General features: G+C 36.6%; 1 protein-coding gene across 11 annotated transcripts in view; it reads right to left on the reverse strand.

The window, feature by feature from the left end:
- The window catches only part of NBEAL1 (neurobeachin like 1), a 178,064-nt gene that overhangs the window by 144,115 nt on the left and 16,027 nt on the right, over positions 1 to 17,922 (reverse strand). For 10 of the 11 annotated variants that reach the window (XR_013372903.1, XM_077885015.1, XM_077885017.1 and 7 more), the window contains exons 3-4: positions 8,791 to 8,882; positions 3,884 to 4,045 (exon numbers count right to left, since the gene is read on the reverse strand). Coding sequence is in view for 10 of the 11 variants with exons in the window: in XM_077885015.1 (XP_077741141.1) it covers positions 3,884 to 4,045; positions 8,791 to 8,882 (254 nt within the window). In the remaining variant the exon portion in view is untranslated. Of the gene's footprint in view, positions 1 to 3,883; positions 4,046 to 8,790; positions 8,883 to 11,854; positions 12,028 to 17,922 lie in introns of all 11 variants that reach the window. The other variant, XM_077885019.1, reaches the window with a different exon arrangement.

Raw genomic sequence — 17,922 nt, forward strand, 5'->3', positions numbered from 1 at the left:
CAAAACTATAATGAGATAGTCCCTCACACCCATTAGGATGCTAGCTAGTATAAAAAGAAAGAAAAGAAAAAGAAAAAGAAAAAGAAAAAAAGAAAAAGAAAGAAAAAGAAAAAGAAAAAAGAACATCTGGGTGGCTTAGCGGTTGAGCATCTGCTTTGGGCTCAGGGCACAAGCCTGGGTTCCAGGATGGAGTCCCATATCAGGCTCCTTGCAGGGAGCCTCCTTCTCCCTCTGCCTATGTCTCTGCCTCTCTCTCTTTCTGTGTCTTTCATGATTAAATAAATAAAATCTTAAAAAAAAAAAAAAACGGGGCACCAGGGCAGCTCAGTTAATTAAGCATCTGACTTTTTTTTTTTAATTTCTTATTTATTTATGAGAGTCACACAGAGAGAGAGAGGCAGAGACATAGGCAGAGGGAGAAGCAGGCACCATGCACCAGGAGCCCGACGTGGGATTCGATCCCGGGTTTCCAGGATCGCGCCCTGGGCCAAAGGCAGGCACTAAACCGCTGTGCCACCCAGGGATCCCAAGCATCTGACTCTTGATTTTGGCTCAGGTTGAGATGGAGTTCTACCTAGTATAGAGCCTGTTTAAGATTCTATCTCTTCTCCTCTCTCTCTGCTCCCCCTCCAAAACAAAACAAAACAAAACAAAACAAAACAAAACAAGAAACCGCAGGCAAACAGAAAACAACATGCGTTAGCAAGGACATGGAATAACTGAGATATTTGAGCACCAACAATGGGAATGTAAAATGTTACAGCCACTGATCTGAAAAAGTCTATAATTCCTCAAAAAATTAAAAATACAATTACCATATGATCCAGCAAGTCCACTTTTGGATATGTACCCCAAAGACTCAAAAGTAGGGTCTTGAAGATATATTCATGTTCATAACAGAATTATTTTTCTCTTTATTTTTTTCCTTACTTAAATCCTTAGCTCACCTGAGGACCAGTGGAAATTTATTTAGTTTTTGTCCTTTCCATCTTTCCCTAAGGGGCTTTTCCCTACAAAATGCCTGACATGATACCAGAGGGGAACCTAGGAGTGGGGGGCATGCCAGGGACTTAAATACAAGCTGGAGGGCAGGGCACAGGTAGGACAGGAAAGAGACAGCACAAGGGACATAGCTTCTCAGATAAAGATAAAACGAAGAGCAGAAAAAAGCTGTGCCAGAGGGCAGAGGGATAAGACACTAAGGGATGAGCAGAAAGGCCCCCAAGCCTAGGTTGATACCCACATTCCCCAGAAAAGTAACGACAGAGCATGAAGACCTCCCCTCATAGGTTCCAAGGAACAGAATGGAGAGAATAAATCAGATGTACTGCCTCAGGGAAAGGGAAGAGGTCCTGACAGAATGAGAATATTTACCCAAGGCTCCAAACAAGTTGAAAACTTATGCCCATGCAAAAATCTACACAAATGTTTACAGCAGCCATATTGGTAACTGCCAAAAACTAGAAGTAACAAAGATGTCCTTCATTAGGTAAATGAATACACAAAGGTGCACATCCATAAGCTGAGTATTATTATTCAGTGATAAAAAGATACACACTGGGCAGCCCGGATGGCTCAGTGATTTAGTGCCGCCTTCAGCCCAGGGCGTGATCCTGGAGACCCAAGATAGAGTCCCATGTCAGGCTCCCTGCATGGAACCTGCTTCTCCCTCTGCCTGTGTCTCTACCTCTGCCTCTGCCTCTCTCTCTCTCTCTCTCTCTGTGTGTGTGTGTGTGTCTCTCTCATGAATAAATAACATCTTTAAAAAAAAAAGATACTATCAAACCACATAAAGACATGAAGAACCTTAAATCTATATTGCTAAGTGAAAGAAATCAGTCTGAAAACAGTACACACTGTATGTTTTCACATATATGACATTCTGGGAAAGCAACACTAGTTACAATAAAAAGAAATCAGTGGTTGCCAGAGGTTGGGCATGACATGAGAGAAATGAAAAAAGTGAACACGGCATTTTTAAGGTGATGAAATCATTCTGTAACATATTGTAATGGCGGATACAAGACAGCATGCATTTGTCAAAACTCATAGAACTGTAAAAAAGTGAACTCTAATGTACTCTACAGATTTCAGTTAATGATATATCTTTCCAGTTCATCAACTGTAACAAACTTACCACCCTAATGAAAGATGTTAATAATGGAGTGGAAGAAGCATATAGGAACTCTGCATTTTTTCCAAATTTTTATATAAAACTAAACTGCTATACAACATAAAACCTATTAAAAATTTTTAAGAATTTTTTAAACAGAGAAGTCTCTAGAAATAGAAACATATTCTGTAATTGGCAGCTATCAAACATTAAATTTAAAATAAAATAAACATTAAATTTCTCATCAGAGATTATTAGCTCCTAGTAAAAAAAAAAAATTTTTCAACCAAAAGATGCACTCAGCTTGGAGTCCGCTTGGGATTCTCGCTCTCTCCCTCTGCTCTTCCCCCCCAATTGCATGCATGCCACCCATGCTCTTTCTAAGATAAATAAATTATTTTTTAAAAAGAGCTAAGCATATTGGATTTAAAACAGTTATTTATCTATAGGATTTCTGATTTCTGTAAAACTATACTAAGTAGTTAATAGGACAAAATATTGTAGATCAACAGACCAACTCATGTTTTATCACCTAAGTAAATCCTTTTTCCCCTCAACCCTTTAATTCTTGTATTATTTTTCTAAATAGAAAGGATGATAAAGAGTATAAAATCAGAAAAGTACAGTTCTAGAAGAGCCTAAATTAGGGGAGAAACATTTTAGCAATTATTGCTCAATCTTTCTGTGATTTTTGTAGTCAAATGCATGAGCAGTTAAGTGAAAGGTAAATAAATGCACAGTAAATTAAGTCCCTGTTTGTCTACTAATTAATTCTAAAATATTTATAAAACAAATAGTATATATTATAGGAAATGGCTTCCAAAAAGAAGGCAGACTTTAAAGAGGTATACAATGCCCCTAACCCAACAGTTCTTAAATTTGTATATACAGGTTAATGTGAAACTCATGAAAAATTAGAATGCCTGAGCTCTTTGAAGTCAGAATTTTCATAAGGCTCAAGCTCTGTATGCCTACTAAGCTGCCCAGTTGATATTTATGCACACCAAAATTTAAGTGCCACAGATCTAATTATCTATAAACCAGGAAATATAAGCTATAGAATAATTATACTTTGGTAAAATTATAAAATGAAAGATTAGAAAAATACATTTCACAAATGATAATGCACAGTAGTAAAAATGTACATATGTTTACAGGTGAGGATCACACAGAAAATATCGCCGTGACAAATTCTTGGTTAGGTGAAAATTCCAGTCACTGTCCTTAGAGTAATTTTTTTTTCTTTAATCTTGACTGAATCGCTCTATAACTAGGTATGGAAATTAAAAGGCTTTCCAATAGGGGTGGCCCGGCTGGCTCAGTCGTTGGAGCATGAGACTCCTGACCTCGGGGTAGTGTGTTCGAGCCATATATTGAGCATGAAGCCCACTTCAAATAAAGAAATAAAACATTAAGGACACCTGGGTGGCTCAGTCAGTGAAGCATCTACCTTCAGCTCAGGTCATGATCTTGGGATCCTGGGAATAAGCCCAGTGTTGGGTTCCCTGCTAAACGGGGAGTCTACTTGTCCCTCTCCCTCTGCCCCTCCCACTGCTTGTGCTCTCTAATAAATAAAATCTTAAAAGAAATAAAACATTAAGTAAAAAAATAAATAAAAAGCTTTCCAATACAATAACAAATCAAAGCCTTTCATAAAAGATATACTCAATCTTTAAAGCTCCATAGGAACAACACCATTAATAATCAATAAATGCATTATTTTGATAATAACTTTTTAAAACATGTAACTAGTTTGTTTGTACCAGATACCTGCAAAGAATAATGAAGAACTTGACAAGCAAAATTGACAAAGCTTGTTGTTGTTCCTCTAACCCATCTGCCATTTTCTGAACACACTGTAGCAGCTGGATCCTTAGAACCTGCAGAATATTATCAGGAAGTAGAGATATTCCTGGAGGCACATCGTCTACCCTGTAAGGGGAAAAAATAAGAAGGGTCATTAAGTACAAGAAAATCTTTGGAATTTTAAATGAATTGCATTTTTATCTCAAATCCTGAAGAAACTCTTTTATTCCAGATGCTCTGTGCTTTCTCTGCAAGGCACCACCAGATGATCAGTGTGACATTTTAGAAGATTAGTAGAGCACAGAAGTTAGTCTTACCTCAGAAGAGGCTCACTGAAAAGAGGAAGTTAGAGAATCTATTTAATATCTCCAATTGTCCCGGAGACCCGGGATCTGAGTCCCACATCGGCTCCCTATAGGGAGCCTGCTTCTCCCTCTGCCTGTGTCTTTGCCTCTCTCTCTGTCTCTCATTAATACATAAATAAAACATTAAAAATAATAATAATATCTCCAATTGTGCTATTTTGAAAGAAAATATTTAGAATTAGTAGTTCACTTTCTACCTAGAAATAAAATATGTATGTGTATATATGTGTGTATACCATTTCTAAAAGGAACAATAACTAGCAAATAAAAATGAAGTACCTATAACTGGTTTAATATCTGTCAACTGCTTTACTAAACGATATTCACTTACTAAAGGCTCCCCAAGCCATGTGGTTAGAAGAGGGAGAGAAGATAACCAGCAAATGGGAAGGAGAAAGATAAGCAGGTAAATGAAAAACCCTAAGCATGAGCATTAATAACTTTTAAAAAAAATAATATATCAATATTTTGTGACATCTGGTTTCTGGGTAAGAAGACCATCTGGTTCTTTAAGGACAAAAGCCAAGACCAGATGTGACGGGTTACTCTTATAACACAATTCCCCTAGAATCAAAGTCAGAAGGCCTGTAGACTAAGTTCCACCTCTATAACACGAAGCACTTCACATAATCCCTTATATGCCCTAATCTATAAAATTGTAATATCATCTGCCCTATTTCACAGGGTTCTGAAACCAAAAGGTCAATGTGCACTTTTAACTATGAAATATGTAAAGAACTATAAAAATATGTTTTAAACATACAACACTAAAGCCTAAAAATATGTAAAGAACTATAAAAATATGTTTTAGGGATCCCTGGGTGGCGCAGTGGTTTAGCGCCTGCCTTTGGCCCAGGGCGCGATCCTGGAGACCCAGGATCGAATCCCACGTCAGGCTCCCGGTGCATGGAGGCTGCTTCTCCCCCTCTGCCTATGTCTCTGCCTCTCTCTCTCTCTCTCTGTGACTATCATAAATAAATAAAAAAAATTTTAAAAAAATATGTTTTAAACATATAATCACTAAAGCCTAAGGATCTTTCCATAAAGCCACTGAATACTAATTTTCCTATCTCTATTAAGAAAAGTACCCAAACAGGGCACCTCGATGGCTCAGTTGAGTAAGTGTCTGCCTTGGATCATGATCCCAGGATATCAGGCTCCCTGCTCAGTAGGGGAGTCTGCTTAGCCCTCTCCCTCTGTCCCTCCCCACTGCTTCTGCACTCCAGCTCTCTCAAATAAATAAATAAAATCTAAAAAAAAAGAAAGAAAAACACCCAATCGCAAAGGAGCACCATAAAGAGCTATTATGATTAAATGACAATCATACTTTAAATAGTCTCTTCTTCAGATAATGCTTAATATGAAGATTTACTATTATTTTTACACTAAGTTTAAAGCTATTTCATTCATTGTAGACAGAAAAATTTGAAACACATTACCAGTAGTTATATAAATATACATGATAAATATTTTTAGCCTCTCTCAGAACCATCCCACAACACAAAGTACTTTACAAAATAAAGCCCTTAATTACACAGCAATTACACAGCACATTACCAGGGTTGCCAAATTCTATAATCATGTCACAAAAATACATGTTTCATTTTAGTCTGGGCATCACTTCACTCGTACTTTGGATTCTTTCATTCTTTTTTAGTGGTACCCGAAAAACTCCCATTTTTATATACTTTTCTTGCTACAAAGCTAAAAAGAGGTGATTAAAAAACACAGTAACTTCAAAATAATAAAGATTTAAACTTAAATAGAAGTGATTTTCAAGACCAAACTAAACTATTCCCACTCACTTTTCCAAAAACATAAGTCAATAAGAAACCTACATCAGATTTCCCAATATTTCAATCCTACTTAAAGGATTAGTTCCTTTTTCCTTAGTTGTCCCATTCTCTATTTTCATTTTTACTAGACAGAAAAAAATTAGCTTCTAAAAGAGAAATCTATTCTTGTGTTTATGTTCATTATAAAATTGGGATTTGGTTAGAAATTACTTGTAGATAAAATTAAAAGTTTTGGCCATATTCCTAATGTGATGAGGATTTAAGAATTTGGAAGCATTTTCCCATCATTAGGACTTTGCTGCCCCCAAATTCTAAGCTCCTTTTGCTAAAATTTTCCAATCTCCAGAATTCTGTTTCACTCCTGTTTGACTACTGAATGTCTGTATTAAGCAGCTGCCCATTGTTGTCTCCATCTAACACAGGAAAAAGTCCAATTTAAATTGCAAGGCTTTAAATTCTGATAAAAACATTCCTTGCCTTGCATCATGAATTCTCTTAGAAGTTCTATCAAGTCAGTTTAATTTAAATAAGGATTATCTGTTTTTTATCTTTAAGGTGAACAGACCACTTTTATATATCATGCACATAGTATATTCACTTGAAAAGCTGAACATTTCTATTAGTAAAATCTAAATTCATGGTTTAGTATTATCAGATATGAAATAAAATTTTAAATAAACCATCTAAATCATGAATAAAACACTGTTCTGGCATTTTTCATCATATTTTTTTAAGACTTATTTATTTATTCATGATAGACATAGAGAAAGAGAGAGAGGGGCAGAGACACAGGCAGAGGGAGAAGCAGGCTCCATGCTGGGAGCCCGATGCAGGACTTGATCCCAGGACCCTAGGATTGCGCCCTGGGCCAAAGGCAGGCGCCAAACCGCTGTGCCACCCAGGGATCCCCTTCATCTTATTTTAAACTCAGTGGCAGGGGATCCCTGGGTGGCTCAGCAGTTTAGTGCCTGCCTATGGCCCGGGGTATAATCCTGGAGTCCTGGGATCGAGTCTCACATTGGGCTCCCTGCTTGGAGCCTGCTTCTCCCTCTGCCTATGTCTCTGCCTCTCTCTCTCTCTCTCTCTGTCTCTCATGAATAAATAAATAAAAATCTTTTTAAAAAATAAATAAATAAATAAACACAGTGGCAATAGAAGTCTACATAAAGTTTTTAGAAATGACCTCCCAAGAAAGACATGTATAACAAGTGCATCTTATAAACTTTAGACTTCATTTCAATATCCCAAAAATTCAAAGGCCCAAGTCTTGACTCCATGAATCCTTAGGCTCATGATTTAACGGAGTTGCAAGTTATTAAAATAAAACCACTTCTAAGCATAAACCACAAAAGTACTCTTTTATGAGTAGAAATCAATATGTAATCTTATTTTGAGTTCAAGACTTAATACTTTTCAACCTTTATAAACCTGTTACAAATTAGCTAATAAGGAAGAACACTGAAACTGTATGTATAAATAATGAAGCACTAATGCTTTCTGAGCATTAAAGCACATCTTTTCTTAAGTTCAATGCCTCAGTCCAAAGCTCTAATGACTTATTCTCTGAATTATTAAAATTACCCCTTAACTGCACTTCTTGCCTTCAGTCTCAACCCTTTCCAGTTTAACCTAATACCACTATAGGGACTTTTAAAAAGCAAACTTAATCATGACACTGTCATGTAGAAAATTTTTGTAGAGCCTCACATCTTCCACAACAAAAAATCAAAGTCCATTAGCCATGCATACACGGCATTTCATGATCTGGCTTCTGATCCTCCAGACTCAATTCACCCATGTCCACCCTCTGATGGACTATCCCCATCCCCAAACTGCAAATGCTTTCCTCCTTAAAGATTTTTAATTCCTTAGATACTCTTTCTCATTATCAACCACCACCCATTTCTCCCCTTCCATCTCAATGTATCTCTATAAATGGGAGTTCTTTTTGTGGCTAAAAGTGTCTAGGGTCTCCTCATTTCTCCAGCTTTTTATCCCAGCCTAACCTAACCCCTCTTACCTTAGTAACAGCTATAAGGTCTTCAAGATGGCTTGAAAAAAAAGTAAAAACTTTTATCTGGTAAGTGGGCCTGGGAACTGTGAATGGAGAATGATGGTTGGCAGAGTAATTTCCACAAAATTTGAATTTTTCTATCATTTTTGTGTTTTTTAACTCTAACTTTGAAAAATATGAATATTTCATCTCCTCCAAGATGTCTTCTAAGGCCTCACTCTATAACAAAACCGTAATTATAAGTATAGTGTTCTCAGTGAGTTCTGTGAGTCTAATGAATTACTGAACCTGAAGGAGTCGTGAAAACTTTCAAACTTATATCCAGTTGGTCAGAGGCATGAGTGGCTCCCAGGATCTGCAACCAGTGTCTTAAGTGAGAGCAGTCTTGTTGAGAACTTTGCCCTTACTTTGTGGGATCTATCACTGACTCCAGGTAGTGTTAGAAATGAAGTGAATTGCAAGACACCTAGTTTGGTTGTAGTTCACCAACGTAATCTTTACTTCAAGAAGCCAGGTCTCATTTTAGCAGGCAAACATGCTATGATGAATTAACAAAGTCTGCCATAGGAGCAGGATTATGCAGAAGTATCATGTATGTCACATAATTGCTATCCTTGTAATAGGCCATCAGTGAAGTCTTTGTGCCTCAAATTCACAAAGTCAACTAAGAATAGAAAATTAAGTATTTCTACATACCTGGTAGGCAGCTTTTCAAAGTCAACATCTAAGAATTGTTCATAGCTAGAAACAAAATTGTCCAACCAGAGTTTCAGGTAATCTGGATCTTTCTGAAAAAAAGAAAACCAATATTAAGTATACCTGTCAGGGGAAAAAAAAAAAAAAAAACATGCTTTCATTCCTATAAGCATATAGAAGCAATAATATGAAATCTCTTAAATGATATTCAGGAAAACACACGTGAAATTTTAAAATGTCTATTAAGTATAGTGAACCCTTGGGGCACCTGGATGGCTCCATCAGTTAAGCATCAGCTAGGATCGTGATCCTGGGGTCCTGGGATTGAGCCCTGCATTGGGCTCCCTGCTTGACAGAGAGCGTACTTCTCCCTCTCCCTCTGCTGTTCTCCCTACTTGTGCCCTCTTTCTGTCAAAAAAATAAATAAAATAGAAAGTATAGTGAACCCTCAAATGGCTTCCCATGTCACTCAAAGAGCTACAATTTTAACAATGTCCTATAAGATTCTAAACAATTTGCCCTCCTCTATTCCCTGACATTATCCACTATTACCCTCTACTACCCTGGCTTCCTGGTTATTACTGGGACATGCTAGATATACTTCTACCGTAAGGCCCTTCAACAGTCAAAAGACTATTTTCTCTAGCCAGAACACTCTTTCCCCAGATAGATGAATGAATGGCTAACTCCCTCATCTTCAAGTCATTCCTTAAATGACATTCTCAAAAGCCTACTTTTACCATCCTGTCTTAAAATTGCAAATCTTACTAACTTTACCTAACCCTATTCTGTTTCCCTCCTGTGGTGCTTTCTCACCTTCTATCATACTGTGTCCTTTATTTAGTTATTAGTTTATTGTCTGTCATTTCCCTGAGAATGTAGGCTTCACAAGTGCAAGGCCTTTCTAAGGGCTTACCATGAGTGACTTCTTTTTGTTTACTAATGGATATCTAACCAGTGCTTGGCACTGAGCAGGTGCTCAATAAATATTTGTTTAGTGAATTAATGAGAAATACAAGATGCGTAAGTAAAATAAAATCAGATATAGATCATTAATCTAAACAAAAACTAAAATTAAACTCTTCTAGAAGAAAATATAGGAGATACAATATACCTTTATAGGAGATATACCTTTGCAACGTTGGGGTAGACAAAGGTTTCTTGACTAATACGCAAAAATCACAAACCAAAAAAAAACTTAGTTAAGTCTTAATCAAAATTAAAAACATTTACTCATCAAAAGACACCAGTTAGAAAATGAAAAGGCAAGGCATATCAGCTGAAAATATTCTTAATACATATATTTGACAAAGAACTTACACTAAGAATATATAAAGAATTCCTAAAAATCACTACCAAAAGGACAACTCAATTTAAAAATGGGCAAAGTGGGGGGCACCTGGGTGACTCAGTAGTTAAGTGTCTGCCTTCAGTTCAAGTTGTGATCTTGGGGTCCTGGGATTGAGTCCTGCGTTAGGCTCTCTGCAGGGAGCCTGCTTCTCCCTTGACCTACATCTCTGCCTCTCTGTGTCCCTCATGAATGAATGAATGAATGAATGAATGAATAAATAAATAAATAAATAAATAAATAAATAAAATCTTTAAAAACAAAAAAATGGGGGTGCTTGGGTGGCTCATGGTTGAGCATCTGCCTTTGGCTCAGGTCATGACCCCGGGGTTCTGGGATCAAGAATAAATGAATAAATAAAATCTAAAAACAAAACAAAAAACGCCAAAGTTCAGACATTTCACGAAAGGGGATATAGGAACGACCAGTGAATGAAAGCATGTTTAATATCATTAGTTATCTAGAGAAAAGCAAATAAAAATCAAATGGAATACCCATTAACACACTCACTAGAATGGCCAAAACTAAAAACCCTGACCCTTCTAAGTGTTGGGGAAGATGTGGAGCAACTAGAACTCACACACTTCTGGTGGGAGTATAAAATGGTATAATCATTTAGAAAATAGTTTGGCAGTTTCTTTTAAAGTTAAACATAGACATACCACATGGTCTTCCCTTGAGAGAGGGAAAAACACATAACTACAAAAATGTACAAAAATGTTCATAAAAGATTTATTTTTAGTATGCAAAAGCTGGAAACAACCCAAAATTCCATCAATGAGTTAACTGACAAAGAAATTGTGCTATACTCATACAACGGAATGCTATTCAGGAATAATATTGAGTTAACTATTGATACAACAAACAGAAATTTCAAAAACATAACTGAGCAAGAAATGCCAGGCATTAAAGTGTATCACTGTACGATTTCATTAGAGCAGGCTATGATGAGAGAAATTAGATCACTGGCTGTCTTTCAGAGGACTGACTATAAAGGGACACAAAGGGAACGTTCCTAGGTGATAGAAATTTTCTATTTAATTATGTAAGTGGTTACACAAATGTTTGCCTGTAACAAAACATTAAGTTTGGGGCAGCCCAGGTGGCTCAGCGGTTTAGTGCCGCCTTCAGCCCGGAGCGTGATCCTGGAGACCCGGGATCAAGTCCCACGTCGGGCTCCCTGCATGGAGCCTGCCTCTCCCTCTGCCTGTGTCTCTGCCCCTCCATCCCTCCCTCTCTCTCTCTCTCTCTTGAATAAATAAAATCTTAAAAAAAAAAAAACATGAAATTTGACACTTAAAATGTGTGCATTTTATGGTCTTTATCTCACAGTTTATTTGAAATAAAATTATTCCTCAGACATATCTCTTTAAATATAAATTGCATCGTTAAAAATGATGCTCAAATGTATTTCCTCCCTCTCTTAACCCTTCCTTATTGCAGTCAATTTCAACAATACTCAGAAGTTTTACTTAGTCACTATTGGTTAGGCACTGCACTTGGATAAAGGGAACTCAAGTAATTTATTTCCCTAAAATAAAAGCATTACACTACAAATCAGAACTGCTAAAAGAATGTTCCCAGAATATACAGAGACTGGTGACCTTTTGTGTATTTTTTTTCTATTAATACACTGTTCCAAAATCGGATTGTAAATTGCCACTATCTACATCATCACTGAGAAACAAGATGGAAGTATTTCAGAAAAAGAACTACCTTATGTGAGAAATTTTCAAGGGTTCCATTACTTGCTGTTTTTATTTCCAACTAGTACATTATTCATTTATTCAGTTACTCATTTATCCATTCAGAACAGAATAACAGAAATACAAGTAGCTGTGGAGTTTTCCTTATCATTCTTGCTTTTAATAAAGCATAGGATTATCTCTCTGTAAAAGACACAAAACAGTCTCGTAACACCATAAAGAATTAATGCGTTTCTCCTCATAGTTTATTTAGGAACTGTACAGTATCTGGTTCAAAGTGTAAAGGTCAGGGTTACAAGTGGTTGGCGTGTACAGAGCTCCCCTAGGAAGCAGGACAACTTATACAGAAAAAAAATGGTACTCAAATCTGGAAAGGCTTCATTTTAAAAAGTAAAGCAGCTACAGTTTTTGAGCATATGCCATGTGCTAAGTAAGTACTATAGCAGGCATTTTTAAATATGTACCACTGCATTTACTCCTTATACCTATCCAGAGGTTTCATTTCCCCATTTTGTAGGAAAGAAAAGGGATGTTCTAGAAAATATAACTTGTCCAGTCTCAGATTTAGTATTGATAGTGCTGGGATTAAAATGCAAGATAGATGAATCCAAATGTGCTCCTTCCACTACACTACACTCTCTTTGAACTATGAGCACAGCTTTAGTGAGCAAATAGAGGAAAAGACTCAGGGTCAGTAAACTCAAGGCTATAAATAATTCAACACATAACACAGCCACATTCTACACAGACAAAATTCTTAGAGAATCTATACTTTACTGCCAAAAAACACAAAAAGATGTCCACATACCCAGAAATGATATTATTTTTTGTAAGATTTTATTTATTTGAGAGAGAGAGAGAGAGCATACACAGAAGCGGGGGGGGGGGGGGGAGGGCAGAAGGAGAGGGAGAAGCCTACTCCCCACTGAGCAGGGAACCTTATGCAGGGCTCAATCCCAGGAACCTGAGATCAGCCCTATCATGCCCTGAGCCAAAAGCAGACCCTTAACCTACCCACTCTACAGGAACAATATTAATTAAACTCAAACTAAGTCACTTTCATGTTTAAGAGTTCGGTATACTGAAACACCACAGTAATGTCTATTTGTACACTATTTACACACAACACACAGATGTATTATGTACTGTAGGAGCACTGGGACCAAATTACAGGGACTCTAATACCTGCTCTGCCACTTTCTCGAATAAGTCATCCTATGTTTGCATTATCAGTTTTTTTCTCTATAAAAATGAATATAATAATACCTTTCCCCCAAAAAGTAAAATAATAATACCTTTCCTATAGGGCTGTCATAAAAATTAAATAATCTAATATATGTCAAGGGCTTAAAATAATGTCTAGCACATAGTATATGCTCATGTATTAAAATATTTATAATCTTTCATGTGCCAAAACTAGGGAACTCCCATAAAATAGGAATATTCTATGCAACACATAAACATATTTAACTATTTCCTGATTCCCCTTCCATGATTTTAATTGTATTCTTTTCCTTCCAAATCTCTTTGCATTTACTATCTGTATGGCTTTGGGCAGGTCACTTGATCTCTCTGATCTATTCCTCATCTATAATATTATTTCCTACCTCGTAAGGTGTTGAAAGCACTGAATAAGATAATACATCTAAGGCAATCAACAGTACCTGTCATTTAGCAATTACTCAAAACATGTTGGTTACCATTATTAAGATACAGACTTGCTATCAAGTTGGTCATGATTTAATGTAATAAATAAGCACTTAGTGAAATAACTACAAAAACAACTTTATCGATTTTGCCCTCAAATATTCATCCAGTCATCTGCCAGTGTTTAAAACTGTCTTTCATTTGAACTGTTAGGTGGTTCTCTACTGGTCTTCACAGCTTCAATTTCTCCTCCCTATACATAGCTACTAATGGGATTTGTTAAATTTAAATCTAAACATTTCTTCCCTCCTGTTAAAATACCTTCAATGGCCCCCATTATCACAGGAAGAAGTTTAAACACTTAAGAGACAGTGGCCACTAGCCAAATGTGATTATTTAAATTACATTAATACACAGAAGGCTTTTATCTTCTCTTAACATCCACTTCCCTGTTGGGAGGCTTTAGTGGGTAATGGAATTAAGAGATCCATACAACTTCATCTAGTTCTTACAGGGTGGGGTTAGAGGTAAGAATAGGGAACACCTTACTTCCTCCATGCAAAGATATTTGGGTTGTAATAGTCCTTTAAGTTTTAAAACTATAAACCTTTAAATATATATATATGTATATATATTTCAACCAATATTGGGCATTTCCCAACTTACATACGAGTTGCATTATAAGAGTTCATTTAAGTCGGTTATATTCATAATATAGTTTCTAATTCCTACCAAAAGAAGATAAATCCCCCCTCAACAGAAACATTATAACAAATGGTAATTCATCTTTCAGGTCAGTCCTCAAGTTTTTCTGACAGAACCTAGATACATCAAAAAACATTAAATAGGGATCCCTGGGTGGCGCAGCGGTTTGGCGCCTGCCTTTGGCCCAGGGCGCGATCCTGGAGACCCGAGATCGAATCCCACATCAGGCTCCCGGTGCATGGAGCCTGCTTCTCCCTCTGCCTATGTCTCTGTGCCTCTCTCTCTCTCTCTCTGTGACTATCATAAATAAATAAAAATTAAAAAAAAAAAAAAACAAAAACATTAAATAAGTACATGACCATGTAACAGCCAAGAACAATACTAGGCTCTATAGCTATAATGACAAAACAAAACTTTAAATCAATTTTACCCCCCCAAAAAAATGCATAATCTTATCCTCAAAGTGCTCACTGTTCAGCAGAAAAGAGGCATAAACAAATAAATGCATACAGCATAAGAAATAAAGCAGCTGTAAAAAGTACTGAAATAATAAAAAGGAGGAAGCCTGGCTGGCTCAGCTGGTAGAGTATGCAACTCTTCATCTTAGGGTTATGAGTTTGAGCCCCACATTAGGGGTAAAGATTCCTTAAAAATAAAATCTTAAAAAAAAAATAAAAAGGGAGTTATTGACTGTCAAAATTAGAAATAAGTGAGGAGCAGAAGCACTAAAAGTATTCATAGATCATCATAATCAGACACACTCAAGGAGGAAGAGGAAGAGGGGAATTCCAGACAGACAGAAAATAGCAAGATATTTTCAAAGATGTACAATATTTAGTCCTATTAAGTAAATAGATAAACGGGAGAAGTTAGCATTTCCTGAGCAAGTACTTAAGGACACTGTTCACTTGGACAAATATGATGGACAGTTATGGAAAAAAAGAAGAAAAAAATGGTTGTACTTAATCAAATTTGAGAAGCACTAGTTAGGAATGGTTAAATGAGATTTTAAACAATATATTATTTTTAAGATGAAATATGCCGTGTGAATGACATTAGAAGTGGTGGTTATAATGTGAAATTTTCAAAACATATATAATCATGAACCTTATCTTCCTGACTCAATTTCATTTATTTTATCAAAGAAATAACTTTTTAAAATCTTTTCCATTATGTTTATTAATTTCTGCTTTCTAAAAGCATTTTATTAAACAATTTCGCAAATACTTAGAATGACATGACTCAGCTTCAACAATTACCAAATCATGCAAGACCAATATTCTTTCACCTGTATCCCCATATTCAACCAGATTATTTTGAAGCAAACCTAGATATATCATTTCATCCACAAATATTTCAATACATAGTCCCAAGAGATCTTTTAAAAACTATGATCAAATATCACATCTGAAAAAATTAGCAGTTCCTTAATATCAGTGTTCAAATGCCTTAACTATTTGATAATATCAGGACCCAAATAAAGTCCATAAATTACATTTGGAGGATGTATTTTTTTTAAAAGCTTTTTATTTATTCATAGAGACACACAGAGAGAGAGAGAGAGAGAGAGAGAGGCAGAGACACAGGCAGAGGGAGAAGTAGGCACCATGCAGAGAGCCTGACGTGGGACTCTATCCAGGGTCTCCAGGATCACGCCTGGGGCTGCAGGCGGCGCTAAACCGCTGCGCCACCTGGGCTGCCCTGGATGATGTATTTTTTAGGTCTATTTAAACCTATAGGTTTCTATTACTTTTTTTTTTTTTTTTTTTTGGTCATAATTTATTTGTTGAAGACAATGGGTCATCTGTGAGGTAGTATTTCTCACATCAGGGTTTTGCTGACTGTATGCTCTTATGCCATTTTACATGTTCCTCAGTACTCTGTATTTCCAAATAATTAGATCTTGAAACTATCAAATTTAGGTTTTGTTTTTAGACAAAAAACATAGGTGTTGCTATGTATGTCCTTCAGAATGTATATGTCTAGTTATCCCTTTAGCGATGTTAAAGCCACTTATCATTTTCTACATCCAGTATGATTAATTTTTGCAATAAACCTTTTAATTTCCTGGGATGCCTGGGTGGCTCAGTGGTGGAGCATCTGCCTTCAGCTCAGGTCATGATCCTGGGGTCCTTGGGAGCCTGGTTCTCCCTCTGCCTATGTCTCTTCTCTCTCTCTCTCTCTCTCTCTCTCCCTCTCTGTGATTGAATAAATGAAATGAATAAATAAAATCTTAAAAAAAAAACCTTATAATTTCTTTATGTCACCATGACTACTAGAAAGATTTGCAAAAGAAAGCACTATTTAAAAACAAAAAAACAAAAAAAAGAAAGCACTATTAATCTTATTTCCACATTCCTAATTAATATAACCAGATAGTTCATCCCAAGATGTTATGATTTCTTAAAATTAAATATACTCAATACATGTCAATCTTCTTGTATATTTCCTACAACAATTGAAAAACAGAACAATAGGGATCCCTGGGTGGCGCAGCGGTTTGGCGCCTGCCTTTGGCCCAGGGCGCGATCCTGGAGACCCAGGATCGAATCCCACATCGGGCTCCCGGTGCATGGAGCCTGCCTCTCCCTCTGCCTATGTCTCTGCCTCTCTCTCTCTCTCTCTCTCTATCATAAATAAATAAAAATTAAAAAAAAAAAAAAAAAAAAACAGAACAATAAATTTGAGAATTTTCACATTGAAGAGCTTATAATTTCCCTCAGTCTACTTTCTTTGGATTTATTATTCTTGAAATGGATAGCATATTAATCTATTTCTGCATAACAAATTAAATACATTCAGAAGCTTATATAACAAATATTTTATGAGTGTTTTGGGTGAGGAATTCAAAACCAGCTCAGAGTTTCCAATGAGCCATCATCATAATGAAGATGTTAAGTAGGGCTGTGGTCTTAGCAAAGCTTGACTGGGCTGGAAAAACTACTTTCAATCTCACTAATGTGGTGTCTGGCAAGGCTTCCGTTCATAACATGGCCTCTCCATAGACCTGCTCAAAACATAGCAGCTGGCTTCTCCAAGTCAATGATCCAAGAAAAAAGGAGTAACTGAGATGAAAACAAGGGTGTCTTTTCTCATTTCAGAAATGATATACTTTTGCCAAATTCTATGGTCACAAAAGAATCCTGGTACACCGTAGGAGGCCACTGTAAAAGGGTGGGGCTACCAGGATGTGAGGATCTTAAAGGCTTATGACTACAAATATCTAGTTCATAAATTTTTAGCCTTTTTTAAAAAACATATTTAAAGCCACAAATTTTCCTAAGTCATGTGTAGTCACTTCCCATCAAGTTATAAAATGTTGTATGGGGATCCCTGGGTGGCGCAGCGGTTTGGCGCCTGCCTTTGGCCCAGGGCGCGATCCTGGAGACCCGGGATCGAATCCCACGTCGGGCTCCCGGTGCATGGAGCCTGCTCTGCCTATGTCTCTGCCTCTCTCTCTCTCTCTGTGACTATCATAAATAAATAAAAATTTTAAAAATAAATAAATAAATAAATAAATAAATAAATAAATAAATAAATAAATAAAATAAAATGTTGTATGTTTATCATTCAGGTACTTACTTACTTACTTATTTATTGAAAGAAGTGGAGGAAGGACAGGGGAGAGGGAGAGAGAGAATCTTAAGCAGGCTCCACACCAATTCAGAGCCTGATGCTGGGCTCCATCTCACAACCATGAGATCATGACCTGAACCAAAATCAGAC

The sequence above is a fragment of the Canis aureus genome, chromosome 36 (genome assembly GCF_053574225.1).
Source record: "Canis aureus isolate CA01 chromosome 36, VMU_Caureus_v.1.0, whole genome shotgun sequence".
Taxonomy (NCBI): Eukaryota; Metazoa; Chordata; class Mammalia; order Carnivora; family Canidae; genus Canis; species Canis aureus.